The sequence below is a fragment of the Pezoporus wallicus genome, unplaced genomic scaffold, assembly GCF_028554395.1.
Source record: "Pezoporus wallicus isolate ANWC-B61680 ecotype Strahan unplaced genomic scaffold, APGP_CSIRO_Pwel_v1 contig_5485, whole genome shotgun sequence".
Taxonomy (NCBI): Eukaryota; Metazoa; Chordata; class Aves; order Psittaciformes; family Psittacidae; genus Pezoporus; species Pezoporus wallicus.
Genome location: NW_026641550.1, coordinates 4,921,648 through 4,936,773, shown reverse-complemented (window position 1 = coordinate 4,936,773; position 15,126 = coordinate 4,921,648). Strand labels below are relative to the sequence as shown.

The 15,126-nt window shown below is 39.3% G+C and overlaps 1 protein-coding gene across 2 annotated transcripts in view; it reads left to right on the top strand.

Moving 5' to 3' along the window:
* Positions 1–11,131, top strand: part of KDM1B (lysine demethylase 1B) — a 29,991-nt gene extending 18,860 nt beyond the window's left edge. For both annotated transcript variants that reach the window (XM_057424346.1, XM_057424345.1), the window contains 7 exons: positions 342–473; positions 868–942; positions 1,827–1,943; positions 2,772–2,897; positions 4,190–4,312; positions 9,280–9,432; positions 10,341–11,131. In XM_057424346.1, coding sequence (XP_057280329.1) covers positions 342–473; positions 868–942; positions 1,827–1,943; positions 2,772–2,897; positions 4,190–4,312; positions 9,280–9,432; positions 10,341–10,424 — 810 coding nt within the window. In that variant the 3' untranslated portion in view covers positions 10,425–11,131. The remainder of the gene's footprint in view (positions 1–341; positions 474–867; positions 943–1,826; positions 1,944–2,771; positions 2,898–4,189; positions 4,313–9,279; positions 9,433–10,340) is intronic.
* The last annotated feature ends 3,995 nt before the right edge of the window (positions 11,132–15,126 follow it).

Sequence of the window (15,126 nt, the reverse complement as noted above, 5' to 3'; positions counted from 1 at the left end):
ATTTCTTTGCTAGAGACAGAAAACCAAAATAAATACACTGAAATACAACTGAAATTTTGTACTGCTTTCCTTGTTTTCTCTACTAAGCAGATCTATACAGTACCTGCTATTGACCAACTCACATTACAACATTTCTTAATCTAGCAATTCATATGTTGTACAGTGCCATTAGCTAAACAAGCTGTTTGGTTTTGTCAGTGTTGCCATACGTTCTGGTGATACACTTTTTGTTTTTTTCCAGTTGTGAAGGGAATTAGGGTGGCTTCTTCTAAACTGTGGGACTTTTGATAGCAGCCATGTCACTTCACTAGTAAACACAGCTAGTTATGTTCTGTCCACAGGTATCTGCACGCTCATGGGACCACAATGAATTTTTTGCACAGTTTGCTGGAGATCACACTCTTCTAACTGTGGGATATTCTACTGTGATTGATAAATTGGCAGAAGGGCTGGACATCCGGCTGAATCTCCCAGTGAGTCTGGAAAATGTTGATGTGGTGCCTGTCTGGGATTGCTTTGAAGCACACAGTCATATCTTTGTATTCTTTTGAACCCGACAAATATGTGCCTGTGATTATTTTGACTTGTCTTTAATAATAAAGAGAGGACAATTTCACCATTTCTGGAAATCCTCTTTGAGGACTATCAGTACTCAAATGTTATGATATGGTGACCTTATATGTTAGAATCACTATGAGTTTTATTTTCAGCTTCCATGGAGGCTATTTTTTTCTTTCAATATTTCTTGGAAAACCTTTGTTCTTCAATTCCTAGTTTTCAGACTGGTGCTGTAGTTGCTATTGTCTGAATTTGCATCGCATATGTATATTTTTGTAGCATAACCTTCTTCAATTTGTCTCTCGACAGGTACAGACTATTGACTATTCTGGTGAGGAAGTACAGGTGACTACTGCAGATGGAACAGTGTGGACAACACAAAAGGTACCTAATATGCTTCAGGATTGATATTAAATAATGAATATTCAATATTGACCATAGTACAGTCCTTTTTTCTTTCTTCCCCCCCCCCGAAGACTTATTTAGTCCAGTTTCTTCCCCCAAAGATGAAAACACTATAAACTTTAGTGACCCGTATTTGGATGTCCTAGAGCTTATTTTTCATTGAGCATGCATGAGTTTTGAGTACTAGTTAATTTTAAGAACTAAACACTATAAAGTTAGTAATAAAAATGTGAAGCAAATAGATTTTTATCTGGTCTTTGAAGTGACGATTATGTTTTCTGGTTCTATTCCCTGCTCACAGCTTTACCCCATTTAGCCAGTGAACCTGCCCTATTAAAATTTTTCCTTTGGCTTGCAGGACTTGACAACTTGTATTTCTTTGTATCCCCACTGGCTTCATGCTGTGTAATTTAGCCTTTAGTGATTTTTAAAATTATACATAAATTTGATCAAGACTGGATTCACATCAGTGTTACTGAGCATATTTTAAACAGAAGGGATCTGTGAAGGAAGAAAAAAGAAAGCAAAGACCATCTTCTCTCTCTTTTCAAAAAAGGCAGTTTTGTTAATATGAGAGCCACTGATTATAATTTGTGGGAGGTATTAAAATTAGTAGCATGGTTACCCACTCTGCTACAAACAATTCAGCAGACTACAACTTAAATAGAGTGAACTGTAGGACCTGTTCTCTTCTGAATGTAAGTCATGAGTTTCTCATTAATGGGGAGTAAAACTAGACACTGGTCAAAAGATGTCTTGTGAGTATTATGCTGCATCCTACAAGGATAATCCAAGATAGTCAAGACGATGCTGCAAGGCTTAAGTGCAGTAGTTTTTGCTACTGTTGTAATTATTTCTTTCAGGTATTGGTGACTGTACCACTGGCCCTTCTTCAGAAAAACGCCATTCAGTTTAATCCTCCACTGTCAGAAAAAAAAATTAAAGCCATTAATAGTTTAGGAGCAGGAGTCATTGAGAAGGTAAGTAATTTCAGATTATATTTAATTTTCTTTTCATAGAAACACTAGCTGCTTTGTCCCTGTTGCCTTTGCTGCTTATTCCTCAGGAATTATTATGTATTTGGTTCTACTTGCATACACTAGCCTAGAAGAGCAAAATGCTATTGGGGATCCCACGTATTTCTCTTTCTTAGATTTCCAAACTTAATGGGTTTTTTAAAGACATTGTTTGCAGAATCATTTCACAACTTAAACATTTTAGGTTTAATTTTCAGCAAGCCTTCATGATGGTCTTAAATCTTCCAAAATTCAAATAATATGCTTATTCTAGGTCCTTCTGACCTAATAAATACATAAGCTATTTCAGAAGAATACTGAAAGTTGTGTATTTGACCAGTGTAAAATCTTCTACCCTTTCCTAGTGCAAATACAGGTTCTCCTGAAATGATCCCTAGAAAGATCACAAATGTGTGCTTAGAACAAAACAGTAACAGAAGTAATGCTGGGAACAGCACTGTAACAATGTTGAAATTTCAAGTCAAGGTTCAGAAACCACAGAACTTGGGATCTCCAAGTTCTACATTAGGTTTGTAAAAATTCTGCTGAATTTCTTGAGCATTTTCCCTAGTGAACTGCCAGTCTGTGCATTTGCAATTTGTGAGACTAGCATCTTTTTCTCTTCCCTGTCCTTCTTGGAGAACAGACCCAAATAGTCTCTGTTGAGACCCTCTCATAGAACTGGGTGTCTCTAATTGAGTGAAAAAGGGCCAAAGAATTAGAAGAAGAACATAGACCATATCCAGTTTTAAATTTTGTGATATGAAACGCTTTAATTTCATCTCTCTCTAGATTGCCTTGCAGTTTCCCTACAGATTCTGGGACAGTAAAATTCAAGGAGCTGATTTTTTTGGTCATGTTCCACCCAATTCCAGCCAGCGTGGGCTCTTCAGTGTTTTCTATGACATGGATCCAGAGGTATCACGCACTAAATGTATTTTCTGTTGGCCTTTCAGAAATTCAGTCTGGAATCTAGGTGCGATAATTACTGAACAACAAAGGTTTTTCTCCCCCCATTCCTGCAACTGTCAAAAGAAGTGGAAGCGGTGTTATTTATCAAGCAAAATCTGATTGATACTTCTTTGTAATAAATGGGAATGTTTTCTTACTTTTGGATACAAAATAATATAGCAAGTTAATACTTTTATTCTCAAAAAATTCTGTTAATACCTGACTATAGATGTACTAATATGGGACAAAGTCTACCAGTCACTTCCAGTTTAGGACTTCTGTTCCCTTATTTAAATTAGTTAAAAATATGTTAAAAAGATCATGCTGGTTTATTAACGCTTAATGACTTGCACTAGCCTGAATAGCTATGTGGAATCGCAGAAGAAAAGACCAACACTAGGCTTTGTATGAAACTGAGGTCTGTAAGATTAGTCCCAAACTCATGAATTTCAAAGCAAATTCAAACCAGTGCATTGACATAGTATTTCTTTTCCCTGCCAGTTCCATTTTTATCTTGCCCTTTTATGTTTTTACAACTGCTGTTTACTACTTGGCTGCAGTTAAAAGGCCATTTGGTAAACTTATGGCTTACGCCAAAAGGAAGCCATCCTGAAGACATTACTATACTCTCTGTACCTGTACATGACTTCCCTTAAACAGAAGTTTTCTCTTCAATACTTAAGTATTGAAGTATTACATGAGGTTTAATGTGCTGGTGCTGTCCAGAGACACTAGATACAATTTTTAATTTGCCTGATAGCTATTCTCTGCTAGAAGAATTGGGCCAAAATCACCTGGTAAGAACTTAGTATTTGCCTAATCCAAAACGTATCTAACTAGTATTTAAATAGATTCTTTTTATTACCACCTTTTGAAACTGGAATCCAGTTGAGGTAGAATTTTGGCACAGAACTGGAGCTCAAGAGGTTTCTCGTAAAGAATAACACCATAAAGGTCAAATGTTTTGGTGTAGCTTTTAAATAGGTAAATAGGAAGTCTTCAGTTAATTCAGCAGGTTGTAAATGGGGCTGACTGTAACACAGATCTGTGAACAAGACATCAAAGGATGTTAGTAAATTGAGCATAAATACTGTAGAATATGCAGCCTTTATTCTAAGGAATTAAACCCACTTTCCTCTAGAACAAAAGTTGCTTGGTAGCTGAGAATCTCTCTGTCAATACCAATTAAAAGGGACTCTTTGAGAAATACTAGCCTATTAATTTCAAAATGATCTCATATGTTAATCTCTTGTTTTTAGGGGAAAGAAAGCATTTTAATGTCAGTGGTCACTGGAGATGCTGTGGCAAACATTAAGAATTTAGATGATAAACAAGTACTACAACAGTGTATGACTGTACTTCGAGAGCTGTTTAAGGAGCAGGTAAAAGAAGATTTTTATTAAGAGATGAATTAATTTGCCAACAGACATAAAGATTTTGATCTTATTACTTCATGATGTATAAAAGAACCTTTGACATTTAAAACTATTGCTATTTATGTTAGGGATAGGCCGGAGAGTATGGAACTCTGTCTGGGGGCAGGTGAGCAGTCAACAGAGAGTTTGTGGGTCAGGGTTAAAGGGAGAACAGTTATGGGGGACATTACTGTGGGGATCTGTTACAGACCGCCTGATCAAGGAGAACCTGCAGATGAAGCACTCTACAGACAGGAAAAGCCTCACGCTCACAGGCCCTTGTTCTCATGGGGCACTTCAACCACCCTGACATCTGTTGGAGAGACGGTACGGCCCAGCACAAGCAGTCCAGGAGGTTCTTCAGTTGTGTGGAAGACAACTTCCTTCTGCAAGTAATAGAGGAGCTGACAAGGAGAGGTGCCATGCTTGACCTTGTGCTCACCAACAGGGAAGGGCTCGTTGGAAATGTGATACTCCAGGGCAGCCTTGGATGCAGCAATCACGAGATGCTCGAATTCGAGATCCTCAGGACACTGAGAAAAGCGTGCAGCAAGCTCACTGCCCTGGACTTCAAGAGAGCAGACTTTGGCCTCTTCAGGAACCTGCTTAGTAAGGTTCCATGGGATATAGCCCTAGAGGGCAGGGGTGCCCAAGACTGTTGGTTGATATTCAAGGATCACCTGCTACAAGCTCAGGAGTGTTGCATCCCAACTAGAAGGAAGTGCAGCAGGAGGGCCAGGAGACCTCCTTGGATGGATAAGGAGCTCCTGAGGAAAATTCAAATGAAAAAAGAGGCTTATAAAAGGTGGAAGCAAGGAAAGGCAGCCTGGGAAGAATACAGGGATGTTGTCTGGGAAGCTAGGGACCAGGTTAGGAAAGCTAAGGCCTAGTTAGAATTAAACTTGGCTAGGGATGTTAACAGGAAGGGATTCTATAGGTATGTAGCGAATAAAAAACAGACTAGGGACAACATAGGCCCCCTCCAGAAGCTCTCAGGAGAACTGGCTACACAGGATTTGGAGAAGGCTGAGGTTCTGAATGACTTCTTTGCCTCAGTCTTCACTGGCAAAGGCTCTGACCGCACCACCCAAGTCTTGGAAGGCAGGGACTGTGAGAATGAAGACCTTGGGCCCACTGTAGGAGAGGATCTGGTTCGAGACCATCTTAAAAACCTGAACATGCACAAGTCCCTGGGACTTGATGAAATCCGTCTGTGGGTCCTGAAGGAGCTGGCAAATGAAGTTGCTAAGCCGCTGGCCATCATATTTGAGAAATCATGGCAGTCAGGTGAGGTTCCTGATGACTGGAAAAAGGGAAATATAACCCCCATTTTCAAGAAGGGGAAAATGGATGACCTGGGGAATTACAGACCAGTCAGTCTCACCTCTGTGCCTAGCAAAATCTTGGAGCAGATTCTCCTGGAAGGCATGCTAAGGCACATGAAAATCAACAAGGTGCTTGGTGACAGCCAGCATGGCTTCACTAAGGGGAAATCCTGCCTGACCAATTTGGTGGCCTTCTGTGATGGGGCTATGGAACTGACGGACAGGGTTAGAGCAGTTGATGTCATCTACCTGGACTTGTGCAAAGCATTTGACACTGTCCCACATGACATCCTTGTCTCTAAATTGGACAGACATCAATTTGATGGATGGACCACTCGGTGGATAAAGAACTGGCTGGATGGCTGCACACAAAGAGTTGTGGTCAATGGCTCAATGTCCAGCTGGAGACCAGTAACGAGTGGTGTCCCTCAGGGATCAGTGTTGGGACCGGTGTCGTTCAACATCTTCGTCGCTGACATAGACAGTGGGATTGAGTGCGCCCTCAGCAAGTTTGCCGATGACACCAAGCTGTGTGGTTCGATTGATACGCTGGAGGGAAGGAATGCCATCCAGAGGGACCTCGACATGCTTGTGAGGTGGGGTGATGCCAACTTCATGAGGTTTAACCATGCCAAGTGCAAGGTCCTGCACCTGGGTCGGAGCAATCCCAGGCACAGCTACAGGTTGGGCAGAGAAGAGATTCAGAGCAGCCCTGAGGAGAAGGACTTGGGGGTGTTGGTCAGTGAGAAAATGAACATGAGCCAACAGTGTGCACTGGCAACCCAGAAAGCCAACCATATCCTGGGCTACATCAAAAGGAGCGTGACCAGCAGGTTGAAGGAGATGATCCTGCCCCTCTACTCTGCTCTCGTGAGACCTCACTTGGAGTATTGTGTGCAGTTCTGGTGTCCTCAACATAAAAAGGACATGGAACTGTTGGAACAAGTCCAGAGAAGGGCCACGAGGAGGATCAGGGGACTGGAGCACCTCCTATATGAAGACAGGCTGAGAAAGCTGGGACTGTTCAGCCTGGAGAAGAGAAGGCTGCGTGGAGACCTCATAGCAGCCTTCCAGTATCTGAAGGGGGGCTATAGGGATGCTGGGGAGGGACTCTTCATTAGGGACTGTAGTGACAGGACAAGGGGTAATGGGCTCAAACTTAAACAGAGGAACTTTAAATTGGATATAAGGAAGAAGTTCTTTCCTGTTAGGGTGGTGAGGCACTGGAATGGGTTGTCCAGGGAGGTTGTGAATGCTCCATCCCTGGCAGTGTTCAAGGCCAGGTTGGACTAAGCCTTGGGTGGCATGGTTTAGTGTGAGGTGTCCTTGCCCATGGCAGGGGGGTTGGAACTAGATGGTCTTAAGGTCCTTTCCAACCCTAAATATTCTACTATTCTATTCTATTTTTCCTTTCTTAACAGTTTGAGGGAATATGCTTCCTTTGAGACACACTTAAAACCACAGTATTTGGTCTTCTGTGAAAAATGTGAATTGAAATATCTTAGATCTGTCTAACGGTAATGAATTGAAAACCAGAAATGAACTATCACCCTTCAAAGCATTTTTAGAAAGGCAAATGAATTAAAATCAGTACTTTAGGCAGGTAACATAAATATGCTTCTTTCTTAGCTGTCACTTTTTTCTAAGAGATAGTTAGGTGGGGGTATTTTTTTCATCACTGCTTCCAATACATCATAAAAGCTTTAAGCTAGATTAATTTGATTATTATTTCCCCACCCCCTATGTAAAAAGCAACTAAAAATACAACGCTCCCCAAAACAAATCCCTTACTTTTGTAATAAGAAACAACCCTTGCTGAGCTGTCTTGGGATGGAGGTACAGGCAGAATGATTTATTAAGGGCCTTGCATCCTGAGTGTAAAAAAACCATCAGATAGAAATTTCTACTTCCCCCCCTCCCACTCATCATTAGGATAAAAACTAATGGGAAACTCGTGGAAATCTGGGGCAAGCAGAAGACGATCACTTAGCAATGTTACTTGAATTCCACTCTATAGACAGTAATGCCTTAGTTTAAATTACTTAGAGCAGTTGGATCCCAAGGAATGCTTGTGCTAATGTTCATGGGTGATCTCTCAAGTTTTATTTGAGATGTTAGGATTAATGATCTTGGAAAAACTTTGGTATCTGAAAGCTTGAGTTTTCCTAGAAAACATACGTTTGGTGATAGCTTTACAGTTACCAGAATCCCATGCAAGCTAAGTCCACATACCTGCTATTGTGATCTCGTGAGAACGTAGAGGCAGCAAATAGGTCTTTGGTTTTAGTGATGCTCTGGACTGGAAGAATGATTTTCATGTCCATCTCCATGCTTTATAGCAGTTGTGAATTTCAGTCATCTGTCCACAACACAGTGTGATTTTCAAAGACAAGATAGCTTCCAGGGCTGTACAAGAACTTCTTCTGGGTTGTCCATGAAACTTGCCACGCTTGGTTAGCTGTTGCCTTAATTGCTTGAGCTTTAGTCTCTCATTTGCTACCTAAATGGAGCAGTCTATTTGTTGATACCAGATGTTGTGTAGGAGGCAACCAGAGGTGCTTCTGTTTACTTGTCACAAGCTCCTCAAGTGTAAGATACAGTTGTAGCTGACTAAGCCTTCAGACAACTGTTATCCGGGCTCTTTTTGGTAGAATTACATGCAATTTTTATGCTGCAATGTGACAAAGAATACCCAGTATTACTGTCATAGTTTCACTATAGGCATTCTTGACTTTCTGGGTTGGCTTTTTCCTTTTTTTTTCTAATTTCTTCCTGAACCTGGTTTTCAAGCTAACTCATTTTCTGGTCTTAGATAAGTAATGTTATTTCTCCACTGGAATAAAGTTATCTCATCTCCAAAATGAAGATTACTATTTGACATTTAACAGCTAGAAGTAGCAAAGCACCACGCCTTACCAAGATAGAAAGTGCTTACATTACATACACAAACGTGTTGAATCCTAGAATAGGTAGGGTTGGAAAGGACCTTAAGGTAATCTAGTTCCAACTCCCCTGCCACAGCTAGGGACACCTCATACTAGACCATGTTACCCAAGACTCTTTTGAACCTGGTCTTGAATGTTGCCAGGAACATTCTTTGGGCAGTTACCACTTCTTTGGGCAAAGTGTTCCAGTGCCTCATTACCCTCACAGTAAAGAGCTTCTTTCTCTTATCTATCCTGAACTTCCCCTGTTTTAGTTTAAACCTATTACCCCTTGTCCTATCGCTACAGTCCCTGATGAAGAGTCCCTCTCCAGCATCATTGTAGGCCACCTTCAGATATTGGAAGGCTGATGATGATATTGGTATTTTACCTGTTTGCAAGAGTATTTATCTATTTTGAGTTCCCCCCCCCGTAGTATCCAGATTTGTTGCATTCAAAACAGTGCAGCTGTAATGTTTTGGGCATCAGGCACATCTAGCAAATAGAATTATCTTTGTGGTTAGTACTGTAATAAAGAAAATTGGAATTTAATTCTGAAATATAATCTAATCTGTATAGTAATCATGCTACATACTCTAAAGATGATAAGGAACTGTTTATAAGAAGAAGCAAAGTAATTCTGGGCTTTTCTTTGCAGTGAATAAATTCCATTTTGGTTTTGCAGGAGGTTCCTGACCCAGTGAAGTTTTTTGTTACTCAGTGGAGCAAAGACCCTTGGCTCCAGATGGCATATAGCTTTGTGAAAACAGGGGGCAGCGGTGAAGCTTACGACATTATAGCTGAAGACATACAAGGAAAAATATTTTTTGCTGGCGAGGTAAGTATCTCTGTTAGTGTTGATTAAAGTCATCGGCGAACTATTTCTTGTGAAAGATCATCTTTTGCTAACCAACACCATTAATCTAGAGGTAGCACATAAATATCCTGTTACACAAATATGCTAACTCTTCATCAGGAAGTAGTGATACTACTACTCATCAGAGTAGTGATAGGACAAGGGGTGATGGATTTAAACTTAAACAGGGGACGATCAGAAGAGATAAAAGGAAGAAGTTCTTTACTGTGAGGGTGGTGAGGCATTGGAACAAGTTGCCCAAAGAAGTGGTAAATGTTCCATCCCTGGCAGTATTCACGGCTAGCTTGGACAGAACCTTGGGTGCCATGGTCTAGTGTGAGGCATTCCTGCCTGTGGCAGGGGGCTTGGAACTAAATGATCTTAAGGTCCTTTCCAAACCAAGCCATTCTGTGGTTCTACAATTCTAACGTTTTTTGATTTTGGACTCAATCCTTTTTATTAACATTATTTGGCATGGAAAGTCTGTCAACTATTTCAGGCCAGGAGTGAACCATGTAAACTGTAAGCGCAGAACATGACAAGACTATACGATCCACCTGTTTCTTCAGTCAAATTGTCTATTACTCCATTTGTGGGTAACATAACAAATGCATACTGCTGATGGTGTAGGTGAGTTCTACACTGGATCAGAACTTACCTGCCCCACTAATGTGCAAATGCCAAAACAAGACTACTGCTTTTGCTAGTTGACTTGCTTGCAAATTTTGAAGTAGCTAAAATCTTAAATATTTACTCCAAAATCCTAAGAAGTTTTCCATGGCTTTTAAAAATGTTTGTGTATGATTAAGGAAAACAAAATTGATATTATAAACTGAAATTCTATCTTCTAATAGTTTTAGAGAAAACTAACTTTGTTTGTTTAAATACAGGCCACAAATAGGCACTTTCCTCAGACCGTCACAGGAGCTTACCTGAGTGGAGTTCGAGAAGCGAGCAAAATAGCAGCATTTTAAGTACTGAAATTTTGTGTTTATAGATATATTTTTACTTGTTTTCTGTGGGTAGAACTATCTTCAAGTTTCCTATTGCTGCCTTTTCCCTAAGTGGTACTTAAATAGTGTATGGTACCTGAAGATAAAATCTTCATCTTCCTTTTCCTCTTTCTCCCTAGCCCTCTCACTTCCCCTCCTTCTAAGCCCTGATATTAATAGGGATTCTAAGGTATTACTGGCAAGAGTGACACTGGAATCCCTAGCCACAACTTAACTAATGGAACTTTTATTAAGCGTCCTCTTCTGTACAGCTTGAGTCTTGCTATTATGAACCTTCATTTCAGAAGGTCAGATTAAAACCAAGTTAATATACAACATTAAAAATGCTAGCAGTTAGTAGTCATAAGACTTTTCTGCTAACTGTGCTTCTCAGGTTGATTATGCTCATAGGGGTTCCAGTTTCCTCCCCAAAGCCTGAAGAACCTAGACAAATTCTAGAATTATTGTAGGAAGGAACTCAACTTTTTCCACTTGGAATCAATAACCTTTTCTATAATATTTTTCATATTCTTAGCCTCCAAAAAGTGGGCTTTGGAGTATCAAGTTTGTTCCTTTAAATCAGATGGCTGGAACAGTTTACAGTGCAATCATAAAAAGGTTATTGTAGCTAATAGAACTCGAAAAATTAACATTTACTTTACAGAAATTTAAAGTATTCTTTCTGCTACTTATTCAGATAAATTCTTATTACAGTAATAGGCTAAGTGCTTCTGATCATGTAGGAATAGGACAGCTTAAAAACACTCTTAGCTCTTAAGAGTATTTTGAAAACAAACTTCCAAATGAAATTTGGGCTGAGTAGAGAAACTACTGATATGAGTGCACAGTTGGGTATGAAGGACTCTAAGTTCCTAAAGGCTCATTCAGCTTTTATATTTAAAAAATAAGTGAAGATGAATGAGGAAAAACATTAAGACTTTTATGAAGGGCTGAAACAAGGTGGCTTGCACTTTAACTTGAAGTTGTTTTTTTTCTTCTTCTTCTTTTTACTTTTATAATTAAAGTATTATTAAAAGTGTCTTGAGGGTGTAATTCAGGAAGGCCTAAGCATCTAATAGCTTTTCAATGGGACAGGGAAGGAAACGAAGTATTTTTCAATACAAAGAAGACAGACATAATGAGGATCTCTGTTGTAATACTGTTCCACTAAAACAGTATTAATGAAAAGAAAAATGTAACCCAACTTTTAGATCTCTTCCCCCACACCTTCCCTCTAACTACTGCACAAATCTCCTGACTTCTGAAAGGAAAGTGAGCATTTGTTCTCTTCCCCCTCATCTGTTTCCATGCACAGGTTCTTTTTCTTTAATCTCTTCGTTTAAGAGTAACAGCAAGCTTTTGAGTTACAGTGCTTATTTTTATAAAGCTGTGTCCTTGGGGAAAAAAAACCAAACCAAACCCAACAATCAACCTTAAGAAAAATCCTACTGAATAAATGCAATTCTTCTTTTTATTTACCTAATATCTTGTTGTTAGAATAGCTATGATATTGTTAAACACCTTTAATTAATCTCTAATTTACAAGATGAAGATGTTTATATAACTAGATGTTTTTCAGATATATATTTTGTTCTGCTTCTTAAAGCTGAATTATATGAATTAATAGGAAAAGCGTAACTGTTCATAATTTTTCTCTATATAAATGCTAGCATGTACAGTTTAAAAGTATTTCCAAGTGTTGAATTGTAATTTAAAGGTTATAAGAAGCAAGACAAAATGATGAGAAAAGGTAATCAGGCATCAGATTTTGCTTTGGGTAATCATTTGCACTTTGTTAATTTAATAAATTACAAGCCAATTCACACCCTAAGTAGGAAAGATTGAGAGCTGCCTAGTTTGACTTCCACGTTTCATTTCTAGTTTATCATATATGACAAAATTACTGGGAGAGGAGCTTCTGAAGTAGGACCCCCCCCCCCAATTTCTACAAGCCCAAATAGCTGCTTCAGCTGATCAAAATTTCAGTCACCTTAGTAACAGTATATAAACACATTGCATTTTAGACAGGAAATGCCTGGAAAGTTGAGCTCAGCATCCCTTTCTGCAGTCCAAAGTTTGTGTGAACATGCTTGATTTTAGGCATATGCTTCCATACTGTTAATTTGTACTTGGAGTTTCAAATCTATAACTTTTCAGGTAGATAAATGCTATATTCTGGAGAATAAAGATGGACGTGAACAAAATATGGTCACATTTGGCTTCAGCTGCTGCACACTTCTTTTAGCATTAAAAAAAAGGATAACTAATGATGAATTTACAAATGGCCTAGTATATTAATTATTTGTATATTATTTCGGTGCCAAGGCACTTAAACTATATTGTGCTGCACTTCAGTTTGAGGAGTAAATAAGTATGTTCCATTATAATTTACATTCGTTTGAAATGTATAAGAACATCAGGCTGGTTCTGAGACTTCATTCCTTAATTAATGTTCCCCCCAAATTTTTTTTGATACCTATGTTAAAATTTATTTCAAGCATGTGTATGTTTTGTGTTTAATTTATTCCCTGCAAATAAAGGACTGGCGAATGTTTTCTTTGAGAAGATGTTACATGTTTGAATGCAGAGCATGATCTGTTACACTTCAACTCTTCTGTGTGACTGTGTTATGGCAGCAGAATAAAACTGGAAAGTATCCAAAGGATGCGCATGTTTTCGTGGGTGTTTTTGTTTACTTTTTTCCTTTTCTTTAAATTTAACTAGTAGGTAAATCTACTTTATTACATTTGATATTACAATTTCATTTCAGATATTCCTACAGCTAGCCAATTCCTCAAAAGTGCTGCTCTACAGCCTTCACTGAGCTCTAGGTTTGATATTATTTGGACAATATTGTAAGTCAGTGTATTTTGCCTCAAAGTTTTACCAAATTTATAAGCTTCTATCAGATTATTTTCCTTAGCCAGAGGGAATTTTAGCTAAAACAGTTGTTTAGAAGCACTGCCCATAATTTTCAAATAGCCAGGAAAATCACCTGCGAACCACTTAATGCTTTTCACTGTAGAATGAACACTTTGTAGGACTGTGGTACTGAAAGATTCCTAATAGTCACAGATCACTGTAAGCATTTGCAAGCTTCACTACAGCAACAAATTCTGATAACACTTACCTACATTGTTTTTCTTGAAGGGGAGGTTATGTATTTGTTTAGTTTAAGTCCGACGGCAGACAACAAAAATAACCCACCCCAAACTGGTACTTCCTTTGAAAGTTTGTTTCAACCAGTTACACACGTAGGTCTGAAGCACTGAATGCATTATGGTGTGGAAGATTCACTGCTTTCCCCTAACCCTGTCATACTTATTAGCAGTTCAAAGTTTGTAGCCCCAAAATGCACTTTGTTCTCCTAGTATCTCCTGGCAGGAAAATTATTATCATTACACTTGACACTGGTCTTGAAAACGTTAACTTCATTCAATAGCAATTCAATAACAATTTTTGAAATGGAAACAAGATACTAATGCTGCTTTTAAAATTAAGTACAAATCGGTAGATTTCATCACGCTCCTCCTAGGAGTGACAGTCCTCCCAGAAAACAGTTCATGTGAAGGAATTTATTTCCTTTTAGCCCACTGGTCTAAAACTTAAATTGGAAATAAAAGTGGTGAGTCTACAAAGAGGTGCAATCCGGTGAACAAGGTCAGGTGAAAAGGCAGGGCAAGTTACATAATATTGCTACCCTCTTACCCCAGGACTTATGAAGATCATTTAGTTTACGCCACTACTTGGAACAAGTCCCAGTGGAACTGGTTGCTCAGAGCCCTGCCAGGTTGAGTCCTGAACATCTCCAACAACAGGGATTCTACAACTGCTCCAGGTCCCATCTTCGTGTGAGGAACCTCACAGTGAAGCTTTTCTGCCCCATCTGGTGCCTCCCATCCTCTCACTGTGCATCTCCAAGCAGAGCCTGGCCCTGCCTTCCCCATGCTCTCCTATTTGGTAGTTGCAGACTACAGTCAACTTTGTTATTCAGAAACAGGAATAATTAGATCTACCCAAGTGGTTAGGAGTCACTGTCTCTCTGAAACAACAGCAGAGCTAATACACCTTATCGGAAATCACCATGCTGACTGCCAGGGGCATCATTTAGCCAGATAAAGCACTGGCCTCCAAAAAGGTTATTTTAAAGTCTATCTTAGTAGTGGGTAATCTAAACCCAGACATTCATGTATCTTGCTGTCACACGCCTTGTAACACGATAATGCAGTAGGAACACAGATGCTGTAAGCAGCCTGCTAGGCCCAAGGAGGCTATTAGTATAGAGCTTCCAGAAAAAAAAGTAGGATGGTTCGTAAAGCTGCATCTTCCTAATTTCATCCCTGCTCGATATGACTGAGCAGTGTACTGTGGGTTACCACGTAACTCCAACTCAACTCTTTTCCTACGGACATGTGACCTCTTCACTCAAAATTTCTATTCTTCCCTTTACCTTCCTAGCCCTCTCCACCCTTCTTCTACAGGGCCCATACACTGCTATCTCAGGTGCCAGGCTCAGTCTTAAGAACAGTTGTTGATACAAATAAGTCACTCAGGTTAACTTGGGTGGTGTTCCAGGTCACTAACCAAAATACTGAATAGCAAAACCTGAACTAAACAGAGGAACAAATATACTGGACTGCAGGAATTACACTGCAAGCAAACAAATCGAAATGTATTCTAGAAA